Below are 24,397 nucleotides of genomic sequence, written 5' to 3' on the forward strand. Positions count from 1 at the left end.
GCTAGTTGGACAGTGTTCTTGAAGCTACCAGCATGAGTTTGACCAAGCTGTGGGAGGCAGTGGAAGACAGGGGTGCCTGGCGTGCTCTGGTCCATGGGGTCACGAACAGTCGGACATGACTAAATGACTAAACAACAACAATATATATACACACACACATACATACATACATACATACATACATACATCCAATTTTGCGGGGAAAGGTGGTTTGTTGCGCAAGAGCTTCAAAGCAACTGTAACATAGCAACCTGAATTTCCCACCCAGAAATATTAATGGACTGGAAAAACTAGTCCATCAATCTCATTACTGCCTACACAATGACAACTATTGAATATGGAGTGTTCTACATGCAAGGCAGGCAATCACTCTATTTCTATAAAATATGAAGAGCAGTTCACAATTTTAATAAATAATTGTAAGATATCAGTGAAGCAGCAACAATCTTTAAAAACAGCACAATCCTATACATATGAGTTTCACAGAGATTAATGGTGCTTATTCCCTGGTAAGCAGGTACAGGTTTGCAACCTAAAAGGTTAATACAGTATAGGGATTGCGGGGGGAGAAGGAAGAGCTAAACTTCTCCTTCTTGTGGACTGTGGTCCTAATCTAGATTAGGCTGCTCCTGTGCTTGGCTTTCATTAAAAACAAACCCTGAGGCAGCTAAAGCAAAGCATTTAATGCCACACAACGTGCAATAAGGGACCCTCATGTATCAGACCACAGAAAGTATGAAAAATACTCTAAAAACATATTAAAGAGGAACAAAGAGGTCCTTTGCATATTGTTCATTGCCTCTTTTTTATTTGTTTACTTGCGGACAGAAAGTATATTCTTTTCTATTTGTGGGTCTTTCCAGTGCTTGTGTTATGAAATGGAGACCACAATCCCCTCATGCTTGCTTTGCCTTTCAAATACACATCTAGTATTGAGACTTGTTTGAAAACTGAGACAAATAAGACAGGGTAGATACGGTAAATATATTAGGTTTAGTAAAAACAAATGTTCATGAGAAAGAGTTCATAGGTTTAAAGGAATTTAAATAGGTTTAAAGGAATTTGGGCAATAAATTAAGTGTTAGAAAAATTTTAGATTTGAGAGAGGAAGCTTTTTTTCTCCTAACACCAGACTAAGAAAGGTTTTGAAAAGGAAACAAATATTAACATGTGCAAATACTCCTCTTCCGGTATTTTTGTTCCCAAGGAAGTTCTACTCAGCAGCTCATTAAACCAGTTTTTATGGGTATGCTTCAGAAGAAACTTAACTTCATATATCCAAGTACTTTACAAACAGTTCTATCCAACTCTAATGGAAACTTTATTCTTTTACAAACTTTGAATTCTAAATGGATACATTGTTCTTTACAAACATTCAAATTTGTGGCCTTCATCTTTAACCTTTACTTAAATATATATGCTTCACTTACATATAAAGTAGAAAATGCATTCATTTTAGGAAGATAGGGCTGTTTCCTCTAGCACACAGCTAGGGCCCAGCAGGCTTGTTCTTGGGCTCCAGTTAAAAGCATCATATACCGGTAGCTTTGAATTTGCAGCGGGTGTTAAATCTTCCAGGCTTAACCAAAAGTTCATGGTAATTATGTGCATTTGTCAAGTGCTCCTCCTTATATTTCTGCTGGGAAATTTATTTGGTCTTCTTTTCCACCATGCACTCTTGTTTCTCCAATTTCTCTCTGTAAGAATTGTACTGCGAGTCGGTACCAAACAGTTTATCCCACCACGTGAAGGTTGAAGCATAGTTGCCAATTGAGTTCATATGGTGGAAGTCATGGAATCGAGCCCCAGTATAGAAAGGCACCAAATGCAATGGATTCAGAGGAATGTCGTAGCCACTAATGAGAGAGAGAGAGAGAGAGAGAGAGAGAGAGAGAGAGAGAGAGAGGAGAATTTACAATACAGATACGGAAGACACTGCTCGCATTTCCATTCAAGTGAAGCATTGCTAAAATCAGAAGCAAGTCCCACTGAGTTTAATGGGGCTTACTCTTTTGTAAGTGGGTATAGGGCTACAACCATAGACATTTACCAGTTTCCATATTAACTTGGTTGAAAAACCCCTGAAGTTCCTGGACTATTCAACTGGACAACATACTTCTGAAGCTGTAGAAGTAACATCCACCATGTGGTATTTAAAATGTGTTTCTTACTTCTGTACTGATGATACATGCTTTATATATAGTCCCTGCAAGGAGGTCATGTAAATATTTCAGCACAAAGTGTCCACAACACTATGCCAAACAGAGGAATGAAATAGTTGAAAAATGTGGGCTCTCTCTCTCTCTCTCTCACACACACACACACACAGAGTCTGGATTCATAGCTAGATTTTGCTGGGAAAGTATTCAATGAATCGGGGTGGCCAACCTATGGCTCTCCAAATGTTGTTGGACAACAACTCCCATCAACCAAAAATTATGGTTAAATGTTCTTTCTAACCATAATTTGTTTCACTTGTTCAGACATCATAAGGAATTCTAGTTAGCTTAACATTAAAAAGCTTTCTATCTGTAATAAATAAATAAAATAAAATAAAATAAAATATTTCATTTATAGCCTTCCCATCTGGCTGGGTTGCCCCAGCCACTCTGTATCTATCTTTGACATGTGAAAATAGAGGGGAGGAGGGAGCATGTGAGCCTAAGGCTCATTTAGGTAGCATAGTTTCCAGTTATATTTTATCATTTCTAGTTACATCTTAATCATACTTAATAGAGAAGCTTTTATGTGGAACTTAAGATGACTCTACTTGCTCAAAGAGTATCAAATTAGTTTGTAAGCTTGTCATCTAAAGAATCATGTGCAGTAGAATCCTCTGAATGTTTATGCAAGCTCTACTAAAGTCACTGAAACTTACTCTAAGGTAGGAATGCACAGGATTTCAGTCTTAAATACATGCACTTCTAGGACATTTAGAGAAAATCCTGAATAGTTAATAGATTTTTTTTTTTTTAAAAAAAAGGTCACTTGTCTAGATTTTACCTGGTGACTTGGGTGGTATTCAACGAAGTGTGAATTAAGAGTACACCTAGATGACTAATTTAGGTCTAATAATTTTACTATGTCTACCCCAAGTAACACTTTGTTGAATACAACCCTCTATAATTCTGATGAATATGACCAGACTGAACAGCGAAAGTAGATTACCTGTGGACGTCAATGATCTCCAGCAAGCGACAGATCAACCATGCCCACAGAAGAATCACGTGATTGCAAAACACCATTATTCCAATGAAAAACCCAGTTCCAATGATAAGGGTTTCCAGAGGGTGTACATATTCAGCTTGCATTCCAAACGGAGCCTATGAAAGGAGGAAGAGGGAAAAAAAAGAATGCTCTTTTGTATGCCAAGACATAAATATACCGGTACTTTACGGCTAATCTGAAATGTATACAGTGGGTTACGAACTTAATTCGTTCCGGAGGTCCGTTCTTAACCTGAAACCGTTCTTAACCTGAGGTACCACTTTAGCTAATGGGGCCTCCTGCTGCTGCTGCACGATTTCTGTTCTCATCCTGAGGTATAGTTTTTAACCCGAGGTACTACTTCCGGGTTAGCGGAGTCTGTAACCCGAAGCGTTTGTAACCCGAGATACAACAGTACAGTGGTGCCTCGCAAGACGAAATTAATCCGTTCCGCGAGAGTCTTCGTTTTTTCGTCTTGCGAAGCAACCCTATTAGCGGCTTAACGGATTAGCGCTATTAGCGGTTTAGCGGCTATTAAAGGCTTAAAGGCTTAGCGGATTAGCTGCTAAAAGGCTATTAAAGGCTATTAAAGGCTTAGCAGATTAGATAAAGGGGGCGAAAAGCGAAAAAAAAATCTCAAGACTTGCAAGACATTTTCGTCTTGCGAAGCAAGCCCATAGGGAAATTCGTCCTGCGAAGCAACTCAAAAACGGAAAACCCTTTCGTCTAGCGGGTTTTCTGTCTTGCGAGGCATTCGTCTTGCGGGGCACCACTGTACTTCCTGCATGGCCAGGTTGTTCTAGCAGAGTTCTCCCCCTCTCGCACTCAGATCCTGGTTTTAATGTTACATACAGGTAACAGAGGAATGAGTGAACTGTGTTTAGCTCCACTCCAACTCTTTATGACTACAAATTCTGGACTGCCCCTGAAACACTATAATTTCAGCTGGTAGCATAGAACCATGATTACTTAAGACGACAGAATAAGAACCCCTTGTAAAATATTCAGAATGGAAGCAAATCATAGCTTATATGAAAACTTTACAGTGATGCTTTCCTCACCTTCAGATCCCCCTGAAGGTTTTTCTGAGTCTTTAGTCTATGCTCCCTACTGAGTGTTATTTCAGTAATAGAAGCTAGCTATTCAAAAAAGCAATTGGAGGGTGGTTGTTAGGGAAACCATCCAATGTAGGTTACAGGTGGGCTTTAGCTCAGTAGTATAGCACAGTGATGCAGAAGGACTAAAGTTCAGTCACTGGTCTCTCTGTTGGTCCTATTAAACAGAAACTGGAGACTGGAGAATTGCTGCTGGTCAGACTTCACTACAAATATACTAGGTCAGAGTGGGTTATGTTTCTAACCTACATAATCATTATCAGAATAACAGACAGAGATCATTTGTAGGGAAAACCAGCTGAAGGGATTTTTGTGTTTTGTAGCCAGTCATTGGTGGGTAAGAAGTTAGACATATTCAGAGCACAGCATTTAAAATGGCGAACTATTTTGAGCGATCAGTTTCGAAGTCTGTCCAACTACAGCAATATTAAACTCATGATGAAAACAGTTTGCTAAGCGTGCTGTTTTCTCTTCTCCCTTTTTACAAAAAGAATAGCTAATGTATGCCTAGTGCTTTTATATGCTCACAGCATTACAGCATTAACTAGGTAACGTTCACCAAGAATTTAAGGCAATACATACCACAAACTCATGATGCACTTTGTGGATGTACTTATATATTCTCTTGTGATGCAGCAGCCTATGCAGAAAATAATGCCAGGCATCATCAATCACAGCACATCCAAAACATTGAGAAAGTAGCACATACCTGGGGGGGGGGGGCAGGGAAAGAGAAGCATTTGTTAAGACAAGTACAATAGATTAGGACACCCTGTCTCCCAACCCAATTTTTGCTTTTGCAGTTCTATATCTGACTATAAAACCATTTTTTTGTGTTGGAGAAACATGTTATCCAATAGCTTGCAAGGCAGCAGTCTACAAAGAATTGGCAAAAGTATATTTTACCATACACATAACCTTTGTCCACAACAACTTTATTATATAGGGAGGATAAGAGTGGCTTAAGAGACTACATCGTACACAAACACCGCTGTTGTGTATAATGCAATACACAAGGTTGTGTTGTGTGTCAAGCAACATTAATCTTAGAATAATTTAAATTGCTATAGCTGTGACCTACTTTGTATTGAGCATTAGATTAGTAAGATTGATAATTTTTTATTATTATTAATCTTACTAATCTTATGCTCAATACAAAGTAGGTCACAACTATAGCAATTTAAATTATTCTAAGGTTATTGGTGCTTGACACACAACACAGCCTTGTGTATTGCATTATACACAACAGCATATTGCTGACAACCAAAGTAGGTCACAAAGTAGCTGTGACCTACTTTGTATTGAGCATAAGACTGATAATTTTTATTATTATTATTATGCTCAATATGAAACACAACACAGCCTTGTGTATTGCATTATACACAACAGCGTATTGCTGACAACCAAAGTAGGTCACAACTATAGCAACTTTTAAAGACCTATAAAGAAGGCATGCAAGTAGAAACCAAGCTACCATGTACAATAGATATGGGTACCTATATAGCCTAAGTTGTAACATATGGGAAGATTCATAGTTGCTGGTGAGATATTTTGCTACTTTTTTCCCTAATGAATTAGTGAGAAATGTTACAAATACAATACAGATGGGGGAAAGCTGTATACTGTATTCTGTTAGTTATGAATGAAAAAATGCAAGTTGGAATTGTCAACTCTGGTGACATTGCTGGAAGCAAATCAGTTGTAATTTGTTGTTTTTTCCCCAAAAAGTTTTATTAGTTTTCCAAATTTATAACAAACATATCAACAAACATAAAAAGAAAAACATCAAAAAACTAAGAAACAAACAAACATATATCCTAACTGTAGAAATTCCTCTTTTGTTATCATTGTTAGGTGACTTTCTAAAATCCCCCTGGCTGAGTTTCTTTATAAATCATTGTAGCAGTTTTCTAAAACTAATTTCACATAAAATTTACTTAATCCATTAACATCTTTCTTTCTTGCAAATCAGTTGTAATTTGTAATGATAAGAACGCTTTATACGGAAAGTTCAGCTTGAAAATGACTGACTACTAGAAAATTATTATTATTGTTCTGTGCAGAACTTTTAGAAATCTTCCATATGCTGAAGTGCAGTGCTTGATCATAACAGGATTTGAGAAACACTGCATTTATTGAAGTACTTAACTGCACAGAGCTGTTTAAGTGAAATCCATCTACTTACCATCTTGGCATACTTTCCCAGTCATAAGGAATATTAAAATATTCTGTGAAGTAATAGGTACCAAGTATCAGAGGAAACTGAATAAAAAAGTGATTGAACATAAGTGCCTTGAAACACTTCCATTGTCTTTCCCAGGTTTCTGGCTTATCCTGTAAACAAGAAATAAAAGTATTTTATAAATAGAAGTAGAATATTCCAGTGATATTACTGAAGATGTGATACATGGGAATAAGTACTAAATTAATAGTACTTCATACTATAATAGAAGAATACCTAAATTAAAGGTAACGGAATATCAGCTTTGTCTTATTTGACACTGTTTCAACTGATATTGCCCCAAAATGCAGCAACACTGCTGCCTGCGATGATCAATGTTTCCTTTAATATCAGATATACATTTCAATGTTGATTCCCTGTCAATTATCATCCTACTCCAGGTGTACTTGGGGTAAGGCGAGAGATAAATATTACAGTAGTGTTAGAATGCTCAGATTGTTGTCTTTCAGCCCGGGAACAGTACTGCCATTTGGTCTGAATTTATTGTTAATGAATCAAGATTACAAATGCTATTTTCATGTCAAAAGGAAACAGTTATGGTATGCATAGATCACAGCATCTATGGCATCAGAGCAGGGATGAGTAACCTGTGACCTCCCAAACACTGTTGAACTCCAGATTCTGTCAGCCCCAGCCGGCATAGCCCATGGTCAGGAATGAGCGGAGCTCACATATCTGGAAGGCCACAGGTTTCCCCACCCCTGAATTAGTTTGGAGCCTGTACATTGTTTCAAGAAGGCTGCAGGAAATCAGCACAGTAAAGTAATCATGGTTTTATAACAGACTGGGCTCCGGATCTCATTAGGAAGCAGGATACTATGATCTATCTACCTTTTTAGTAGAAACTGGATTGAGAAGGCACCAGAATTCTATACGATACAAATTTCACTGACTTATTATTCAATACTGTGGTACCTTGGGTTACAGACGCTTCAGGTTGCAGACTCTGCTAACCCAGAAATAGTACCTTGGGTTAAGAACTTTGCTTCAGGATGAGAACAGAAATCGTGCTCCGGCAGCGCAGTAGCAGCAGGAGGCCCCATTAGCTAAAGTGGTGCTTCAGGTTAAGAATAGTTTCAGGTTAAGAACGGACCTCCGGAACAAATTAAGTACTTAACCCGAGGTACCAGTGTATTGCAATACTCCAAGCTTTATGTTATTACATATATACCATTCAGGTATCAGGGTGTATGTCACTCAAGCGAATTTCACACACGGTTACTATTAAAAACAAGAGTGCCCAGGACTGATGCTATATACAGGGGCCATGTTCTAGCTTAGTGATGGATAGCCTGAAGCTTTGCAGACTGCCCCAACTCCCATCAGCCCCTGCCAGCATTGCCAATGGTCAGAGATGACAGGACAGTTTGGGGGACCACTGGTTCCCACCTGTGTTCTAGCCACTCTACAGCTTCTGTGGGGGAAACTGGCAACTGTACAATGTTATCTCCTTTCTTCATTTACTGGCTGAACAATGCAATCCTATGCATTGCTTAAGATAAAATCCTACACCAACTAACCTGTGAGTAAGCCACAGTGACAATCACATCTGAGCAACTGTCACTGTGGCTTACTCACAGGTAAGTCCGTGTAGCGTTCCAGCTTAAATACATTTTTAACATTACCTCTTGTCCTTTGGGGTAGTGTGCAGGATAACAGTAAACATCTAGCAAATAATACTGTTGGCAAACTTGTTCAGATGTTCCACTTTCTACAATAACATATCAAAACATACATAAACACCCTATTTACTTGAAAGCCTGCAAGTTAGAGGCCAGACTGTCAAAGGCCCTTTGCCTCGTGCTTTTCAACAGCACCACCCAGAATTCAGATTGGAAGTCAGCAATACGTACTCACAGATAGCTAAACTAAATATTTATATAAGAAATTAACCAAAATATGCATAATAATTATACAAGCACATAAATAAGTGTAAATTGTTCCATGTTTGTTATAAAAGCAGAGTAAAGCATAAGATCGTTTTTTTTCTATCCTCTGAAAGAGGATGCTCAACAAAAATGTCACCAGTCGCAAGCTGGCAGAATATGGGAAGTGAACTCATGATCTGGGGAGCTCCAAAGTTATGTCACTTGTTGGAGCCATGTATGACACCAGAGCTGGAATTTTTCATACTAGACAACACTCCATCTTACCTGTTGTATTTTATACTTTTGCATGTAAGGTATAAACTGAAAGATAAATCCAGGCAAGCATATTAAAAAGTAGGAAAGTTCATGCATGAGAAGTGATCCCCAGGTTGCAATCTGGAATTTGGTGTAGTTATTCAGCATATATGTCCAAGCATTTTTAAATGGCTGTTGTAGCGGATTCTCAGGCAAGAAAGAGTCTATATATTTTACAGCCAGGTAGGCAGAATTCAGTATGCCAACACTGTTGTTAGTTGCCATCGTTCAGTTCTGGAACATCACACCTGTAGCTTCTCTGCAGGATTCTAGGAACAGTAAATAGACATCATGATAAAGACACCATAACGAAAATGACATCGGCCAGCAACACAGTGTGCAGCTGTTGACTTGCATAAAAATAGTAAGGGACAAGATCTATCCATTTCCATACTAGACAACAGAGTTAAACAGATGTTGCTGCTTGCCCTTTGTCCTTGTCCGGTAGGAGAAGAGATTAATTCACACCTGCTTGCGCTGTATACATTGACAGAATCTCCTCTACCGCCTGACAAGAAGGAAATGTGCTGCTGCTTAATTAGGATGCCTTGGCCATAAATTGATCGATCATGCTAGTTATCTGTTACATAATAAAAAGTAAATTGAAAGCCCTGCATGAAACTACTAGGATTTACCTCGAGAGAGCATCCAAGGATTAACTACAAAAACAATTACAGTGGTACCTCATGTTACATACCGTCCCCCTTACGAATGTTGCGAGTTACGCGCTCCACTAACCCGGAAGTAGATCTCCCTTGTGCGACCCTTGCCCCAGGACGCAAGCGGAAGTTGCGCTCCGGTGGCGTGGCAGCAGCAGGAGGTGCCATTAGGGAAAGTATGCCTCATGCTACGAGCGGTTTCGGGTTACAAACAGACCTCTGGAACGGATTAAGTATGCAACACAAGGTACCACTGTATCATCTTTTCCTTCCTAATATGAACAAAGGACAGGTGCCAATGTTTACGTACCAATTTCAGTCCAAACCAATTCTTACCTATATGGCATTGCTAATGAATCAGATTGAACAAAGTTTTTATAAGCATTCAATATCGGAGGTATAAGATCAAATTACATGCTTCCGGGTCATGTGGCCAGCATGACTAAGCCGCTTCTGGCGAACCAGAGCAGTGCACGGAAATGCCGTTTACCTTCCTGCTGGAGCGGTACCTATTTATCTACTTGCACTTTGACATGCTTTCGAACTGTTATGTTGGCAGGAGCAGGGACTGAGCAACGGGAGCTCACCCCGTCATGGGGATTCGAACCACCGACCTTCTGATTGGCAAGTCCTAGGCTCTGTCCTAGGCAAGTCCACAGCACCACCCGCATCCCTCAAGCATTCACATACATGCTTTTAAATGTATATGTGTAAGTTTGCTTAACCTGATGCAATAAAGTAACTCTTAATAAAGAGGAATTAAATGCTGTGCTCTTCTAATTATTCAGTCAGAGCAAGAATTTAGGCTTGCCAGATAGAACAATCCTGACCCTCCAGAGTGGCCAATGGTCAAAGATGACAGGAGTTGTAGTCCAGCAACATTTAGAGAGCCAGAGGCTAGCCATCCCCAATATGTGTGAAAGTCAACTAACATTAAGAGTGCCACAACAAGATAATCCCAATCCCACCTTGGCAATCAAACTGAGTGATTGCAGGCTAAGGTACCTGACCAGGGGGGGTGAAATCCTTATCATGGCTACTCTGCCTTTCTGTACCTCAAGCCTTACTTTGTGCTGCACTTGATATTCAGGTGAATCTATTTGGAGGAAGTTTATATCTCCCTCTTTGTCCAGCCAGGTATCAGATATACAGACCAGACTGGCAAGTTACTAAAGTCTGAAATGATTGAGGTCTATTATTTATTTATTGCACACTTTTTTTTACATAAAAGGTAAACTCAAAGTGAATTGCAATGTATCAAATAACTTACCCAATCTATCTGCTATAATTATGCAAATTTCAACCTCCTAACAGTATCAGTAATCTATTCTTCTACCCATATTACACGTTAAAGGGAGCAGGTGGTGTTGTGGTCTAAACCACTGAGCCTCTTGGGCTTGCCGATTGGAAGGTCGGCGGTTTGAATCTCCGCAACGGGGTGAGCTCCCATTGCTCTGTCCCAGCTTCTGCCAACATAGCAGTTCAAAAGCATGCCAGTGCAAGTAGATAAATAGGTACTGTGTGACAACAAGGTAAACGGCATTTCTGTGAGCTCTGGTTTCTGTCACGGTGTTCCATTGCACCAGAAGCAGTTTAGTTATGCTGGCCATATGACCGAGAAAAGCTGTCTGTGGACAAACGCTGATTCCCTCGGCCTGAAGCAAGATGAGTGCCACAACCCCATAGTCACCTTTGACTGGACTTATCTGTCCAGGGGCCCTTTACCTTTTTGTTATTACAAGTTAAATAAAAGAGATAAGACAGCTCTGCCTGCAAGTTTGCTTTCCAACAGCGCAACTCAATAGGGAAAAGTAATGGGGAGGCATGAAAAGCAAGCACTGGAGCAGTTATTCCTTTACTGGCAGACTGAGGGGGCCAGGCTGGTCTTCCTCTTGGTCTTCCTAGTCGCCCTGTGTACCCCTGCTAGTGACAAAGGCCAGAGCATGCCACCCACTGGTTCCTGTACAACGCAAGACTATGACTGAAAGCAGATACATCCTAGCTCTGTGAAGCAAGACATAAGCATGCAAAATGATGAAACCTTATAGCACAATCTCAAGGATGTTTACTCAGCAGCACATTTATCTAATTAAACTGGGCTAATATTGTAGGATACAGTGGCTCGAGCGTCAGACTAGGCCAACTCCCTGCTCAGCCACAAAGTACATTTGATGTTCTTGGTCTAGTCATTGTATTTTACTTATTATACCATAAATTTTCTATACTGCTTAATTGTAGGTGGGAACCACTAAAGTGGTTTCCCACTATCCATCCTAACCCACCTATCCCAAAGTTTGGTTAGGAACAAGTTGCAGGAGGAGAATGCCTTCAGCTTCTTGGAGAAGAGCCGGTAAATAACACTGGTCAACAACAAATTTGTTGTCTGCGTTTTTTCTGTTGATTTAGGACGAATCTGATGAGCTGAATCCAAAAATCACATTGGTTTTGCTCAATCAGGTCAAGTTTTTGAGCTATGGCCACATGTCTTTTTTTACGTTTTTGTTCACATGTACGCTTGTGTGGAGCATTTTAGAAGAAGTTGGTGGGGGTAAAATGCCATGTCGAATAACTGTTTTGATTGGAAATGATTATTTTAATGACAAGAAGTATTCAGGTCCAATAGTTCTGGGTGATTATGTCAAAAAGGGATCAGTTTGAAGTCATAAAACCTCAAAATCTTCCATAAATTGGTGCGGCAAAGCATAAAGTTGGGGGATCAAAACTAAGTTAATGGGGCAGCTGCCCCACGAAGAATTGTCAAAGGACTCTGCCGAACTGTTGGCATCCAGATTGAAGGAAAAAAACCTCCTCTCTGACAGTGCTCACATCAGCCTCTTCCGCAACAGGCATCAAGAGTACCTCCGTTTTTTCTCGGAAGAGAAGGACTTGGTGTACTATGCAGATATTGCACAGCTTCTGCTCAAGCTTGGAGGGCCACAGTACAAACCCAAAGATTGGAGACTGTTCATTGACAGCAGCAAGCGATCACTGAAATGTGTTCTGCTACACAATGGCAACCAGTTTGCCTCTATACCCCTGGCTCACTCGACTACGCTGAAGGAGAACTATGAAGCGCTGAAGTATGTGCTGGAGAAAATTGGTTATGATCAGCATTAAGTGGTTTACTTGTGTTGACCTGAAGATGGTGAACTTTTTGTTGGAACAATAGTCTAGCTTCACCAAGTACCCATGTTTTCTGTGCATGTGGGATAGTAGGGACCGTGCTCAGCATTACACGAAGAAGGACTGGCCCGTGCGGGAGGAATTGGTGCCTTGCAAAGAAAGGAACGTCATCAACGACTCTCTGGTGGACAGAGACAAAATACTCTTCCCACCGCTGCACATCAAGCTCGGCTTAATCAAGCAGTTCACCAAGGCTCTGGACAAGGATGGTGACTGCTTCACTTACTTGTGCCAGGCTTTTCCAGGATTGACCATGGAGAAGTTGAAAGCTGGCATCTTTGACGGTCCTCAGATCCGTCAGCTCATCAGAGATCCAGAGTTCGGAAACTCAATGAACGAAGTGGAACTGGAAGCGTGGAAGGCATTTGTTCTGGTAGTGAAGAACTTTCTTGGCAACAATAAGGCCAGAAACTACGCAGAACTTGTCAACAACATGCTGACTGCTTTCAGAAACCTGGGCTGCAACATGAGCATCAAGATGCACTACCTATTTTCACATATGGACCGGTTTCCTGAGAACCTGGGTTCAATGAGTGACGAGCAGGGGGAGAGATTCCATCAGGACATGATAGAGATGGAGACCAGGTATCAGGGTCGCTGGGACACAGTCATGATGGCTGACTACTGTTGGACTCTGAAGAGAGACCTCCCTGCCACTGAGCATTCCAGCAGTTCCAAGAAACGGACGTTCAAGCCCCGAAGTTTGAAAAATGGTGAAGCAACATGCAATTTACATGTACTTACTTTTATCAATGCCCACCATTCAGTATACAGTAATCGATGTTTCTATCAGGTAATCAATATATGTTGCTGGAAAAACATTTTTTTCTCTTAAAAACATATTTAGGGTGATATGTGTTGACAAAAATCAGCTGATAATGCCACAAAAATGTAATCGATTTTGTCACAAAATCTGATTTTTTTTCAAATACACATGCCATTTCCTGATTCAGCAGTGCAAAAATACCCTAAATCAGTTGTAGAAATCTAGACAACATTCAAAAAGTAAAAAATTGTTGCCCAGTGTAATTCTTAAAACATGCTACCTCATCCATCTTAAAAAAGTTACCTAAAAACTAGACAGTCCATCAGTCAGGCCTGGCCAAGCTCATCAACCACAACAAACTAATAATATAAACTTTAGAATTTCAAGCCCTGGTTTGCTTTCTTGTTCTACCAGGCAAGCAGCACTAGGCGAATCAAAACAGCGAAAATCGAAAACCGGCACCAGGAGAAAGAAATGCCTTCTCCTATAACTCACCTGGGCCAAATAACAACTAATAAAAAATAAAAACGCATCTCCCGAACCCTTAACTTCAGCTTTTGTCTCTGAGAGAGAAGTCGGTGAGGGGGGAGAGAAATAAAACGGAAAGTCACAAAATAACAGCCTGAGCGGCCAAGAAATGAATATTTTGGTGCCCATAAACAAAATGTAAAGGGGTTGCGTTTGTCGCCTTTTTCGGGTGGGGGGTCTCCAAATGCAACCAATGAAAGGAGCACCCCCTAAAACAACCCGCCCCCCAAGGCGCCTCGGCTCTCCATCCTCTTACCTGCGCCGAGGGATGCAGCAGCTCTGCCCACCGACGCTCCGCCACAAGGGCCAGACTCCCTCTGCGCCGGGTCCTCAAATACGCCTCCTTCCTTGGCCGCGGAAGGAAAGGCCGCCCCGCTGCCGCGATTGGTCGGGACCGTCAGGCGTGCGCCGAGCAGGTCTCGGCGGGCTCCCATTGGGTGGAAGGATGGAGTGAGATTGGCCGGCCAATGGGACGAGGTGCTAGTTCACTGACGAAGAGAAGGGAGAGGAGCGAGATGGGTGGATGGAGGGGACGCGGGGCGGAAGGTAGCCATGCAAACCGCACGGCGGCTGCACGCTCACCTGCTTCTCCTAATATCGAAGGATCGCAGCCTCTGCTCACGGGGTTTACTTCCAAGGAAAGCTGGGCATAAGATGTAGCTTAGCTCCCCTGCCTCGCACTCCAAAATAAACCCAAAAGTAATGTTTGGTATTGTTTTCGGTTCATACAACTCCCCCTTCCTTTTGCTGGAGAAAAATTCAGATTATTTTTTTAATGGTACATGCGGAATCGCTTTCACGTTTTCCTTTTTTTTGACTGCCCATTTCATTGCTGTAACCCAGCCTGGGACCTTATGGTAGGGAGCAATTATAAATGATAAATACATGAGAAAACCCCTAAGCCCATAGGTGGCTTGGTTCCTCTTGGCAGTGCCGGATTTATGTACAAGCTAAACAAGCTACAGCTTAAGGCCTCACTCTCTTGGGTCCCCCCAAAAAATTAAAGGAAAAAACACCTGGATGTACATTTCCAAAATATAATATAAAAAACAAATAAAATTAAACCAGCAAGAGTGTTTTGTGTTGTGTAGGCTCCTATGATGTAAGTAATGGGCTCCGCCTGCTAGCCTGCGCCCTAAAGTATCACATATAAAGGGCCCTATTACCTTATGTAGCTTAGGGCCTCATCAAACCTAAATCTGGCCTTGCCTCTTGGGGCCTGGTCCTAAGTACTGGCAAGTGCTTCATATTGCAGCTGTTCTTGTTCAACAGCAAACACAAGTTTGGTTACCTTACTCTCTGCTTTATGCCACGAATCTACTGCTATCTTCCACATGCAAACAGTGAGGCCAGCAACTGGCATTTATATATTTTTTAAAAGGTACAACCTGCCCTTCATTATTGCCAGGGTTGGGTGTGATGTAACATATTGCAATCTTAAAAATCAATTTATAAACAACACACTGTCGGGCTGAGAACTAAAAACAGACGGGTGAAACACTCATTAAAACGCACAAAAGTCGGTAAAAAAAGTCTTCTCACGAAGTGTTTGTCCCTTTTATAGTTGTAGGGAGAAAGCACTCCACAAACAAGGATGCCATGCTGGGGAAGTTTGCATCACCACTTACCGTATTTTTCGCTCTATAACACGCAGATTTTTTCTCCTGAAAAGGAAGGGGAAATGTCTGTGCGTGTTATGGAGCGAATGTGTGGTCCCTGGAGCCGAAAAATCAGACAAAAATCAAATCGGGCTTCACGATTGCTGAAACGGAACAAAGAGCAGGGAAAGCCCCTCCCCTCCAGGCAAGCAGAGGGGAAAAGAGGAAGCAGCTGCTTTCCTGCATTCTGCCTCAGGGTCTTACTGCCCACCCGCTCTGTTTCGTTGCTGTGTTTGCTGAAACGGAACAAAGAGCAGGGAAAGCCCCTCCCCTCCAGGCAAGCAGAGGGGAAAAGAGGAAGTGGTTGCTTTCCTGCATTCTGCCTCAGGGTCTTACTGCCCACCCGCTCTGTTTCGTTGCTGTGTTTGCTGAAACGGAACAAAGAGCAGGGAAAGCCCCTCCCCTCCAGGCAAGCAGAGGGGAAAGCAGAGTGTCTGCTTTCCTCTCTGTGCTTCGGAGGGAACAATGTTTGTGAAGGGAAGAGAGATTACAGGTTCAGCTTAAAATTCTGATTTGACTTCCTGCTTTTTGTTTTTGGGGACACACAGCATTCAAATATGCTTTCTTCAATTTAAAAGGATGAAATCCTTAAACAGTGTTTTGCCTGTAAATTCATGCGATCTGGAAGATTACAGTGTCTGTACCTCTTAAGGGATGGCAAAGCTTAGGTTTCGCTGCTAAATAGTTCTTAATGCAGTTAAAATGCTTTCTTCTGTCAAGGCAATTAAAAAAAATAAATATCAGGCAGCCGGAAAACATGCAGATGGGAGAGAGAGAGAGAGAGAGAGAGAGCGCGCTGGCTGGCTTGTGTGGGTGGGTGGGGGGGAACTTTTGCCTTCCTTTCCTCACGTTATAGCCCTCTCCTGCATTCTTAGCCTTCTGTGTTTTTCCTTCCCTCCCCACTTAAAATGTGGTTACAAAGCATGGATCCACATGGATCCTCAGGATCTTTGCATTGGGTCACCCCAAATTCACCATCAGAGCACACAGCATGTCCATGGCTACAGCCTGCCCCCCCAAAATCACGCACCCACTGTTGCCTGGGGCTGCAATGGTGCAAAAACGTGGTTACAAAGCATGGATCCACATGGATCCTCAGGATCTTTGCATTGGGTCAGCCAAAATTCACCATCAGAGCACATAGCATGTCCATGGCTACAGCCTGCCCCCCCAAAATCATGCACCCACTGTTGCCTGGGGCTGCAATGGTGCAAAAACGTGGTTACAAAGCATGGATCCACAGGGATTCTCAGGATTTTTGCATTGGGTCACCCCAAATTCACCATCAGATCACATGTCTGTGGCCACAGCATGAAGCACAAAAATGATACGTCCACTGTTTCATTCAGAATATTTTTTCCCTTGTTTTCCTCCTCTAAAAACGATGTGCGTGTTATGGTCAGGTGCGTGTTATAGAGCGAAAAATACGGTAATTACTCTCTAACAGATAACATAAAAAGATTCCCTCTGCTGATCTTGGAACACAGATAGATTCAGTATTTCATGTATTTGAGTCACAAGCTCTCAGAGAAGGTGCAGTGTTTTAGATATTTGAGTTGCAAGCTATTTAAGTGTGTAAAGGTGCACAGCCATTTAAGGCTATAAAGGTGCAGCCTTGACTTAGGCTGGGAAATGAATAGATGGCCAATGCAGTTGTCTAAAGGTTGATGTACAGTGGTACCTCGGGTTACATACGCTTCAGGTTACAGACTCCGCTAACCCAGAAATATTACCTCGGGTTAAGAACTTTGCTTCAGGGTGAGAACAGAAATTGCGCGATGGCGCGGCAGCAGCGGGAGGCCCCATTAGCTAAAGTGGTGCTTCAGGTTAAGAACGGACTTCCGGAACAAATTACTGTAAGTACTTAACCAGAGGTACCACTGTACTATGATTCATATTGGTTGTATAAGTCAAAACTCTGGCAGCCACATTTTGCACTCATTGACATAAACTGGACAGACCACTGCTACTTTTAAGCTTCCCTGACAGAAACGTGTCCCAAGCATATTGTCACTGAAGGGTTAACACCATTCCATCCTCCCTTAACTGCCTACACCACAGCATAGAATAATGCAGTTCAGTGATGTGGTAAACAGCTCAGAGGTATTTCACTTGAGAAACCAGTTTGACAGTGACAGAATGCTTCTTGATTTTAAAAGGAAAGAACACACTCATTTGGAGTGCTCTTAAGGGACTAGCCTTTTCTCTGAAGGGTGGGCCTGCACGTGGATAAGGAGAAACATTCAAACATGAGCTTGTAAGTGGTACAGCCCAGACACAGTTTACCTCCCTCTAAGAATCAGTAATAGACACCAAAGGCGAATGGAAATGTTTTCATTCACACGGTAGCTCATCATTATACTTCTATTGCTATATCAATGAGAATTACTACGATATTCACCTAAAACAAAAACTGGCTTCCTGTTTATCGTGCCTGTTGCCCCATGTGTTGATTCATGCAGCTTTGATATTTGCAGGGATCTCTGTTTTCAACAACTAATAGGATGCTGACCTGCTCTGATATTTTTTTTTACTGCTGCTGCTAGTGAGAGCTCCTGGGCCATTCCATCCGCTTGCCCACTCTGTTCCTAGATGCCAACCAGCCAGCACTTCATTGCTGATTCTAGGAGGAGGATAGTAAAACATCTATGGTTATCTGGCTTGCTGCCACACTACAGTGCAAACATTTTGGAGTTTGCATGAGGGCACCAACCTCTTTGAGTTTGTGCTGTGGAATGTATTATCCAAGTAGGAGAAAGAAGTAATGTAATATTGGGTAGGAGGACTGGCCCACGCATGAGGCAAAGTGAAGTGACTGCCTCAGGTGGCAGAACCCATAGGGTAGCAGATTCGGATGTAGATCTTTACTCCCCACTTCTTCCTTAGTGGGGAGGGAGGTGCCTTTTTGTGGTTTGCCCTAGGCACCAAAATGTCTTGAGCCAGCCTTATTGGGTAGTTTTTGCTGTCTGAAGTGAGAATCTGAGTTGTAATGCTTTTGTTCGTTTCAAAGTTGTTCAGTACCACTCAGTGTGAGACACTGAACCGGTATAGATTACAACCCTATGAGGGTGAGAGTCTAGATGGGAGTAGTTTTGTTGCTGGTTATATGACACTACATTGCCCTAGAATGAATGAGCTGGTCTCCCTCCTGTGTCAAGGCACCCACAAGCTACTGGAAGATGGGAGAGAGAGGTTAATATTTCAATGGGTATGGTTGTCGCTAAAAAACTAAATATCTTGAAGTGGCAGGAGGATGTCACAATTCAGTCACTTTGTTCCACTTTGTGAATTGTTTTGACAGAAAAACAGGCTACAAATCACTAAGCAAATAAATAACTTTTTGTGTGAACCTATTTCCTTACCAGCCAGACTGTACGGTAAATATTGTTGGCCACTGTGTGCCACCATGGAACCTGGCAACACCAGCATGGGTATTATTTGACCGATTCATGCATTCAGAGAAATTTTAGCTACTACTGTTACTGCATGAAGCAGCTGCTGTGGAGAAGTATTTCTTTGAATAAGAGAAGCTGTGTTACACTTTTAACATTGTTTGTGTGTGTGTGTGCGCGCGCACGTATGCATGTGTGAAGAGAGAGACAGAAGGAGATGGAACTAGTCTCTTCCAAGTCATGGTACATATACGGCTTTCTTTCCATCAATGGCTACTGGCTCTTTAAAGATTGAAGACAGAGGCCTACCTATGCAACCTGACATGTGGCTGGTACCTTGATCTATAACAGGGATGGGAAACCTGTGGCTCTCTAGGTGTAGTTAAGACTCCAATTCCCATCAATCCCAACTAGCATGGCCAGTGGTGGAAGATTATGGGAGGGCCAGCTTCAATGGCATCTGGAGATTCAAGTCTATAAGAAACCATCCCACCAAATGGCTCTCTACCTGCTTCTCTTCCCCCTCCAATAAGGCTGGCACAGATGAATCCTTTTCCCAACTAATTCCCTTAAACCAGGAAGGTTTCAGCTGCCCATCCAAAGCCATTCCATGGTGAAATGCGTCGCACGTGGCCTCTGCCATGACACAAGCAGCTCAGCCAGCCCACTAAGCCGAGTCAAAATCATGGCTGCGAAGGTGTAGGCAGAGATCCTCAAAGCCTGGTTACCAGGAAAGATTATCATTATCACCATAGCATCCGTTGCATGCGTTTCCAGGTCTGCGCACGCACGTAACCGTACTGGGAACACAGCACATTGTACCGTACTGGGAACACAGCACATTGTACCATACTGGGAACACAGCACATTGTACCCTCTCTGCCATAAAAGGGGGTCACCATGGCCAGGATTTCAAAGGTCTCCTAACTCTCCTTCCTGCATGAGCTCATGATCCCCGAAATAGACCCACCGCCATCAAGGGGATCGCGGTGACCTCAATGCTGAGAAACAAGGCAGGAATTTGCAGGGGAGAGAGGTTGTTTATTCCACCTGAGAAAGCAAAAGAAAAAATGGGGGCGGTGGGGTGGAGGAAAGAGGAGACATCCAGGACACCCCCAACCCAGCACTACCGGGGGGGGGCTGCGTCAGGGGCTTCCCTTACCAGGCTCGTGCTCGCCCGGGTTGTCGGAGAGCTCGATGACCAGCAGCTCCCGGCCCTCGGAGCTGCGGCCCACGGTGTAGATCCTGCTGATGGACGAGCACTGCAGCCACACCGAGACCATCGCCTCGCGCATCTCCGGGTAGCGGTGGTACTCGAAGGAGATGCCGTCCTCCTGGCTGAGGCGCCGACGCCGGTTCGCCGAGCCGCCGCCCGCCGCCGCCGCTTCGGGCTGCTCCGCCTCGGAGCCCTGCTGCCGCAAGGCGAAGGCGCCCAGCGCGCCGCAGAGCGCCGCCAGCAGCAGCGCCCAGAGCCCACCTCGCCGCGCCATGCCTGACGGAGAAGAAGGACTGGCAATGCGGGCTTCTGCTTCTGCTTCTTCTTCGCTCAGCTGCTGCCTTGACGTGCTGCGTCGACGCGGGCTGCGCTCCCTCTGCGCTCGCCTCCACCTCCCGCCGGCGGAGAAACCTGCTCCGTCCAGGGAGAGCGCTCGCGCCGCCGACTGCACTACTCGCGCCGCAGCCGCCGGGGGGAGACGCAAGGATGTACCACTGCCGCGCGGGGGGGAGGCGAAGGTGTGACGTGCCGCCGCGCGCGCGCGCGCGCCGCCCCGTCCACCTGGCAGCGCCCTGGGGACGCCCGGGCCGCTTCCCCCATAGTTGTCGCGATTGGCCAGGGCCAAGCGCCCTGCAGGTTTGGCGCCAGAATCATCCTCGCGCGCGTCAAGAGGTGCGGGAGGGTGTGCCTCTCAGGACCCTCTGCACATGCCCCAATCCTCTCCATAGGATGAAGTGCCTATATGCCTGCCTGCCAAAACGTGTGCCACCCTAGGAGCCAACTCTTAGAGGCCGAGGTCACTTTGCCGCCTCCACCCCCTACAATAAAATATTTGAGGGGACCTGCCAGTGCCGGATTTACGTATGAGCTAAACAAACTGTAGCTTAGGGCCCCACTCTCTTGCGGCCCCCTCAAAAAAAATTCAAGGGAAAAACAACTGGATGTACATTTCCAAAATATAAGAAAAAAATAAAAATAAAATAATTGTTATGAATAAAAAATCATTTTAAGTTAGAACTTAATAATTATTTCAATATCAATATACTTCTTAATTGTATTTCAGTTCAACAATTACTTTGATAAAATACATATTTTGTTATGTGCAAATGGCTTTAGATACCTATTAGGTCCATAAATTACCGTCTAGCATATATTCAACACAAAATACAGCGATAATTTGTTGTTGACAAAGGACAGCTGGGCATATAAAGGGCCCCATTACCTTCAGTAGCTTAGGGCCTCATCAAACCTAAATCTGGCCCTGGCACCTCCCCCCCCTCCCCCCCAGTTAATGAACATTGCTATTCAAATGGTGTGTGTGCACCGTATCATGTGATTGATTCTGCGGGGGGGGGGGGGACACGCCATATTTTATTCAGGTTGACCATGCATGCCCCAATCAGGGTGCGACTGGGCTTTATTTTATTTTATTTTTTAAGATGATATTTATTAAGCATTTTAAAATTACAGAAAAAACAAAGAGACAAAGAAGAAGAAAAAACCAGGGAAAAGCAAACAGCAATCAAACAATACAACTCGATAAAAATCAAAATCAGAAAACAAAAACAAAACACATAACACATCAAAATCAAAAAACAAAAGTAAACCACAAACATTTAAAAACAGATCCAATATTCCCAAATCCTTAACTGTCATTGCCTTATTTCATCGACCTCCTCACACCTCCCTTTTTTGTATTCCAGTTATTAATTATCACAGCAAATCCTTCCCATTTTTCATAATATTCTGTCATTAAATTACCTTAATCTATTTTAACCTTATCTTGCTATAAAAGACCCTAAAACTTAAAACTTAAATCTTATTTATACCAATTTCTCATAACCATAACATATTATTGCATAGTTCTTTTTAACATTTCTGCTAAAGCCAAATAGTTTCGTTCCAACATTTTTCTAATACTCATTAATTTTACAAAACGATCCTAAATAAAAAAAATTTAAAACTTTCTTCCAATCTTCATCCAACGTCTCTTCCTCCTGGTCTCGGGTTTTGTCAGTCCTTTCTATCCCATCCATCTAGTTCATTAACCTGGTAATCTTATGTCCGAGGCCCTTAAGTCTCTTCCATGTCCCTTCCGCAGATCTTCTTCATATTTATACCTGTACTTTACTTTGTCTCCTGGTCCTTTCACTCGTGGAAACTCCAACTTGACAGTATTTTTGTCCCTTCTCGACAGATCAGCCCCTTTTCCATAGTCCACACTGAACTCCATGTGGTATTTAAAAGCATGTTTCAAGGTCCCTCCAGAGTTGAGGACCCCCACAACCCCAAACTCCTCACGGCCCATTGCCAGACTTGAAAAGTCAAGACATCCCTGCATAGGGGGGGTCTATCCAGCCCCCCATCGCCAAGCCCAACAAAACTCTATCTCTCCAAATCTGGCTTTTTCCAAGTTCATTTGTCAAATCCAACAACTCATGTTCCTGCTGGGCCACAGCTCCCTCCATTTCTGTCACCCAAGGTCCAACAACAACCTCCTCCCTCATCTGATCTGTCAGAGCACACTCCTGAGTTGATTCCTGGGTGGGTTCTATATAGATACCCACTACCTGTCCAAAATTTCTAATCGCAACAGTCATCAAATCCGTCTTCTCATGTAACTGTTCCAATAAAGCACTTGTCTTGCAGAAAGCACGCACCAGAGCCTCTGAATACATTGTTATGCAAGGTCAGAAGTCTGTTCCCACGATCTTAATCTGTTTGCAGCTGCAAAGCTCCCCAGTTCAAATTAATAACAGTTTCACAAGCTCCCTCTAGGGGAAGAACTTCTATTTGTATCAATCTCTTTTCTTTTCTTTTTTTAACAGCAGATCTAACAACAAAGTTTCCTTTTTCAGATATTTTGTCAGTATTTGTTCCTTTAAAATGTGAAAGAGAACAATGGAATCACTTTGTTTCTCTTCTTTTAACCGTCTGTCAAAAACATTTGTCTATAGTCAATGAACTTCCCAAAAACGTCTGTCCTGACACCCCGCTCCCAGGTTCAAGACGATGGAAAATTACTTTTCTTTACACTCTCTTCTGCAGGTTTAAACAATCCGGAAAAAATCCCCCCTCTTCTCCTGCTTCCGAAGGGGGTTCAGTAGTTTTAGATGATGAAAGTTGATCCTTTACAAACGATTTTCTAAACTCTAGTTTGCCATGTCTTTGCTTTAATCTATCTACAAGAAACGGAAGGCTGACTTCCTTTTTAGACCTTCCCGCTTCAGTGCCAAATTAAGAGGAATTTATTAATCCAATTTTCCGTTCTACTCACAGATCGTTGTTTAAAGTCCAATTGTCCGAATTTGATCTGCTCACGGGTAGTTGTTTTTATAGCCAAATTGTCCCAGGAAAAAGGTAGCGCTCTCCGGCAACGGCTGTGCGGCTTCGCTCCACGGAAGAAGCAGTTGACTCTCAGCACCGCGCCACTAGCCCCTCTTCGCTCCGGAGCCTGTAATTGGGTTCCTTTATGAGTTGGGGGGGGCACAAATGGTGCCAGCCGAGTCCCATGGTCACAGGCTTCATCCGCCTGTGATTTTTGAAAGGGTCCCCGCTTCACCGTAGCGGAACAGACCCGTTTTCCGTGGAGCCAGCCCCTCCGGATCAGAGGGAATCCGCCATTACCGATGGCGCCACCCTGGAAGCTTTAACATCCCACAAGGTTCTGCTGTTTTCCCATGCTCAAAAGTCACGGTTCGTTTCATATGTTTGTTGAGTAATCAGCTGTACAGCTGCAGATAAAACATTTTAGGTGTGTTTTAAGTGCATTATACAAACGTGACACCAGATGGCGATGGTAAGCTAATGCCAAATTACATATACAGTGGTGCCTCGCAAGACGAAATTAATCCGTTCCGCGAGTGTCTTCGTCTAGCGGTTTTTTCGTCTTGCGAAGCAACCCTATTAGCGGCTTAACGGATTAGCGCTATTAGCGGTTTAGCGGCTATTAAAGGCTTAAAGGCTTAGCGGATTAGCTGCTAAAAGGCTATTAAAGGCTTAGCAGCATAGATAAAGGGGGGGAAAGCGGAAAAAAAATCTCAAGACTCGCAAGACATTTTCGTCTTGCGAAGCAAGCCCATAGGGGAATTCGTCCTGCGAAGCAACTCCAAAACGGAAAACCCTTTCGTCTAGCGGTTTTTCCGTCTTGCGAGGCATTCGTCTTGCGGGGCACCACTGTACTGTACAGGTATACAGTACAGTATTTAAAACCTTTTTTTTTTTAAAAAAAAAAAAAGCATGTTCACA

General features: G+C 43.0%; 1 protein-coding gene across 1 annotated transcript; it reads right to left on the minus strand.

The window, feature by feature from the left end:
• Nucleotides 1–387: 387 nt before the first annotated feature.
• Nucleotides 388–14,275, minus strand: LOC308485752 (methylsterol monooxygenase 1-like). The gene is made up of 6 exons (XM_081021779.1): nucleotides 14,140–14,275; nucleotides 8,718–9,016; nucleotides 6,508–6,656; nucleotides 4,905–5,031; nucleotides 3,169–3,323; nucleotides 388–1,856 (listed from the first exon to the last, which is right to left on the minus strand). Exons 2-6 carry the CDS (start codon nucleotides 8,970–8,972, stop codon nucleotides 1,649–1,651), a joined length of 894 nt encoding a protein of 297 aa, XP_080877905.1. The 5' UTR covers nucleotides 8,973–9,016; nucleotides 14,140–14,275; the 3' UTR covers nucleotides 388–1,648.
• Nucleotides 14,276–24,397: the final 10,122 nt, after the last annotated feature.

Source organism: Podarcis pityusensis (assembly GCF_964106645.2).
Source record: "Podarcis pityusensis genome assembly, chromosome: 9".
Lineage (NCBI taxonomy): Eukaryota > Metazoa > Chordata > Lepidosauria > Squamata > Lacertidae > Podarcis > Podarcis pityusensis.

Excerpts from the sequence above, each read along its gene's own strand:
- LOC308485752 (XM_081021779.1), bottom strand. The coding sequence starts at position 8,972 with ATGGCAACTAACAACAGTGTTGGCATACTGAATTCTGCCTACCTGGCT. Across the intron at positions 6,657-8,717 it reads AAAAGTATAAAATACAACAG|GATAAGCCAGAAACCTGGGA; the intron begins GTAAGATGGAGT and ends TCTTGTTTACAG. Across the intron at positions 1,857-3,168 it reads GAGATCATTGACGTCCACAG|TGGCTACGACATTCCTCTGA; the intron begins GTAATCTACTTT and ends CTCTCTCATTAG.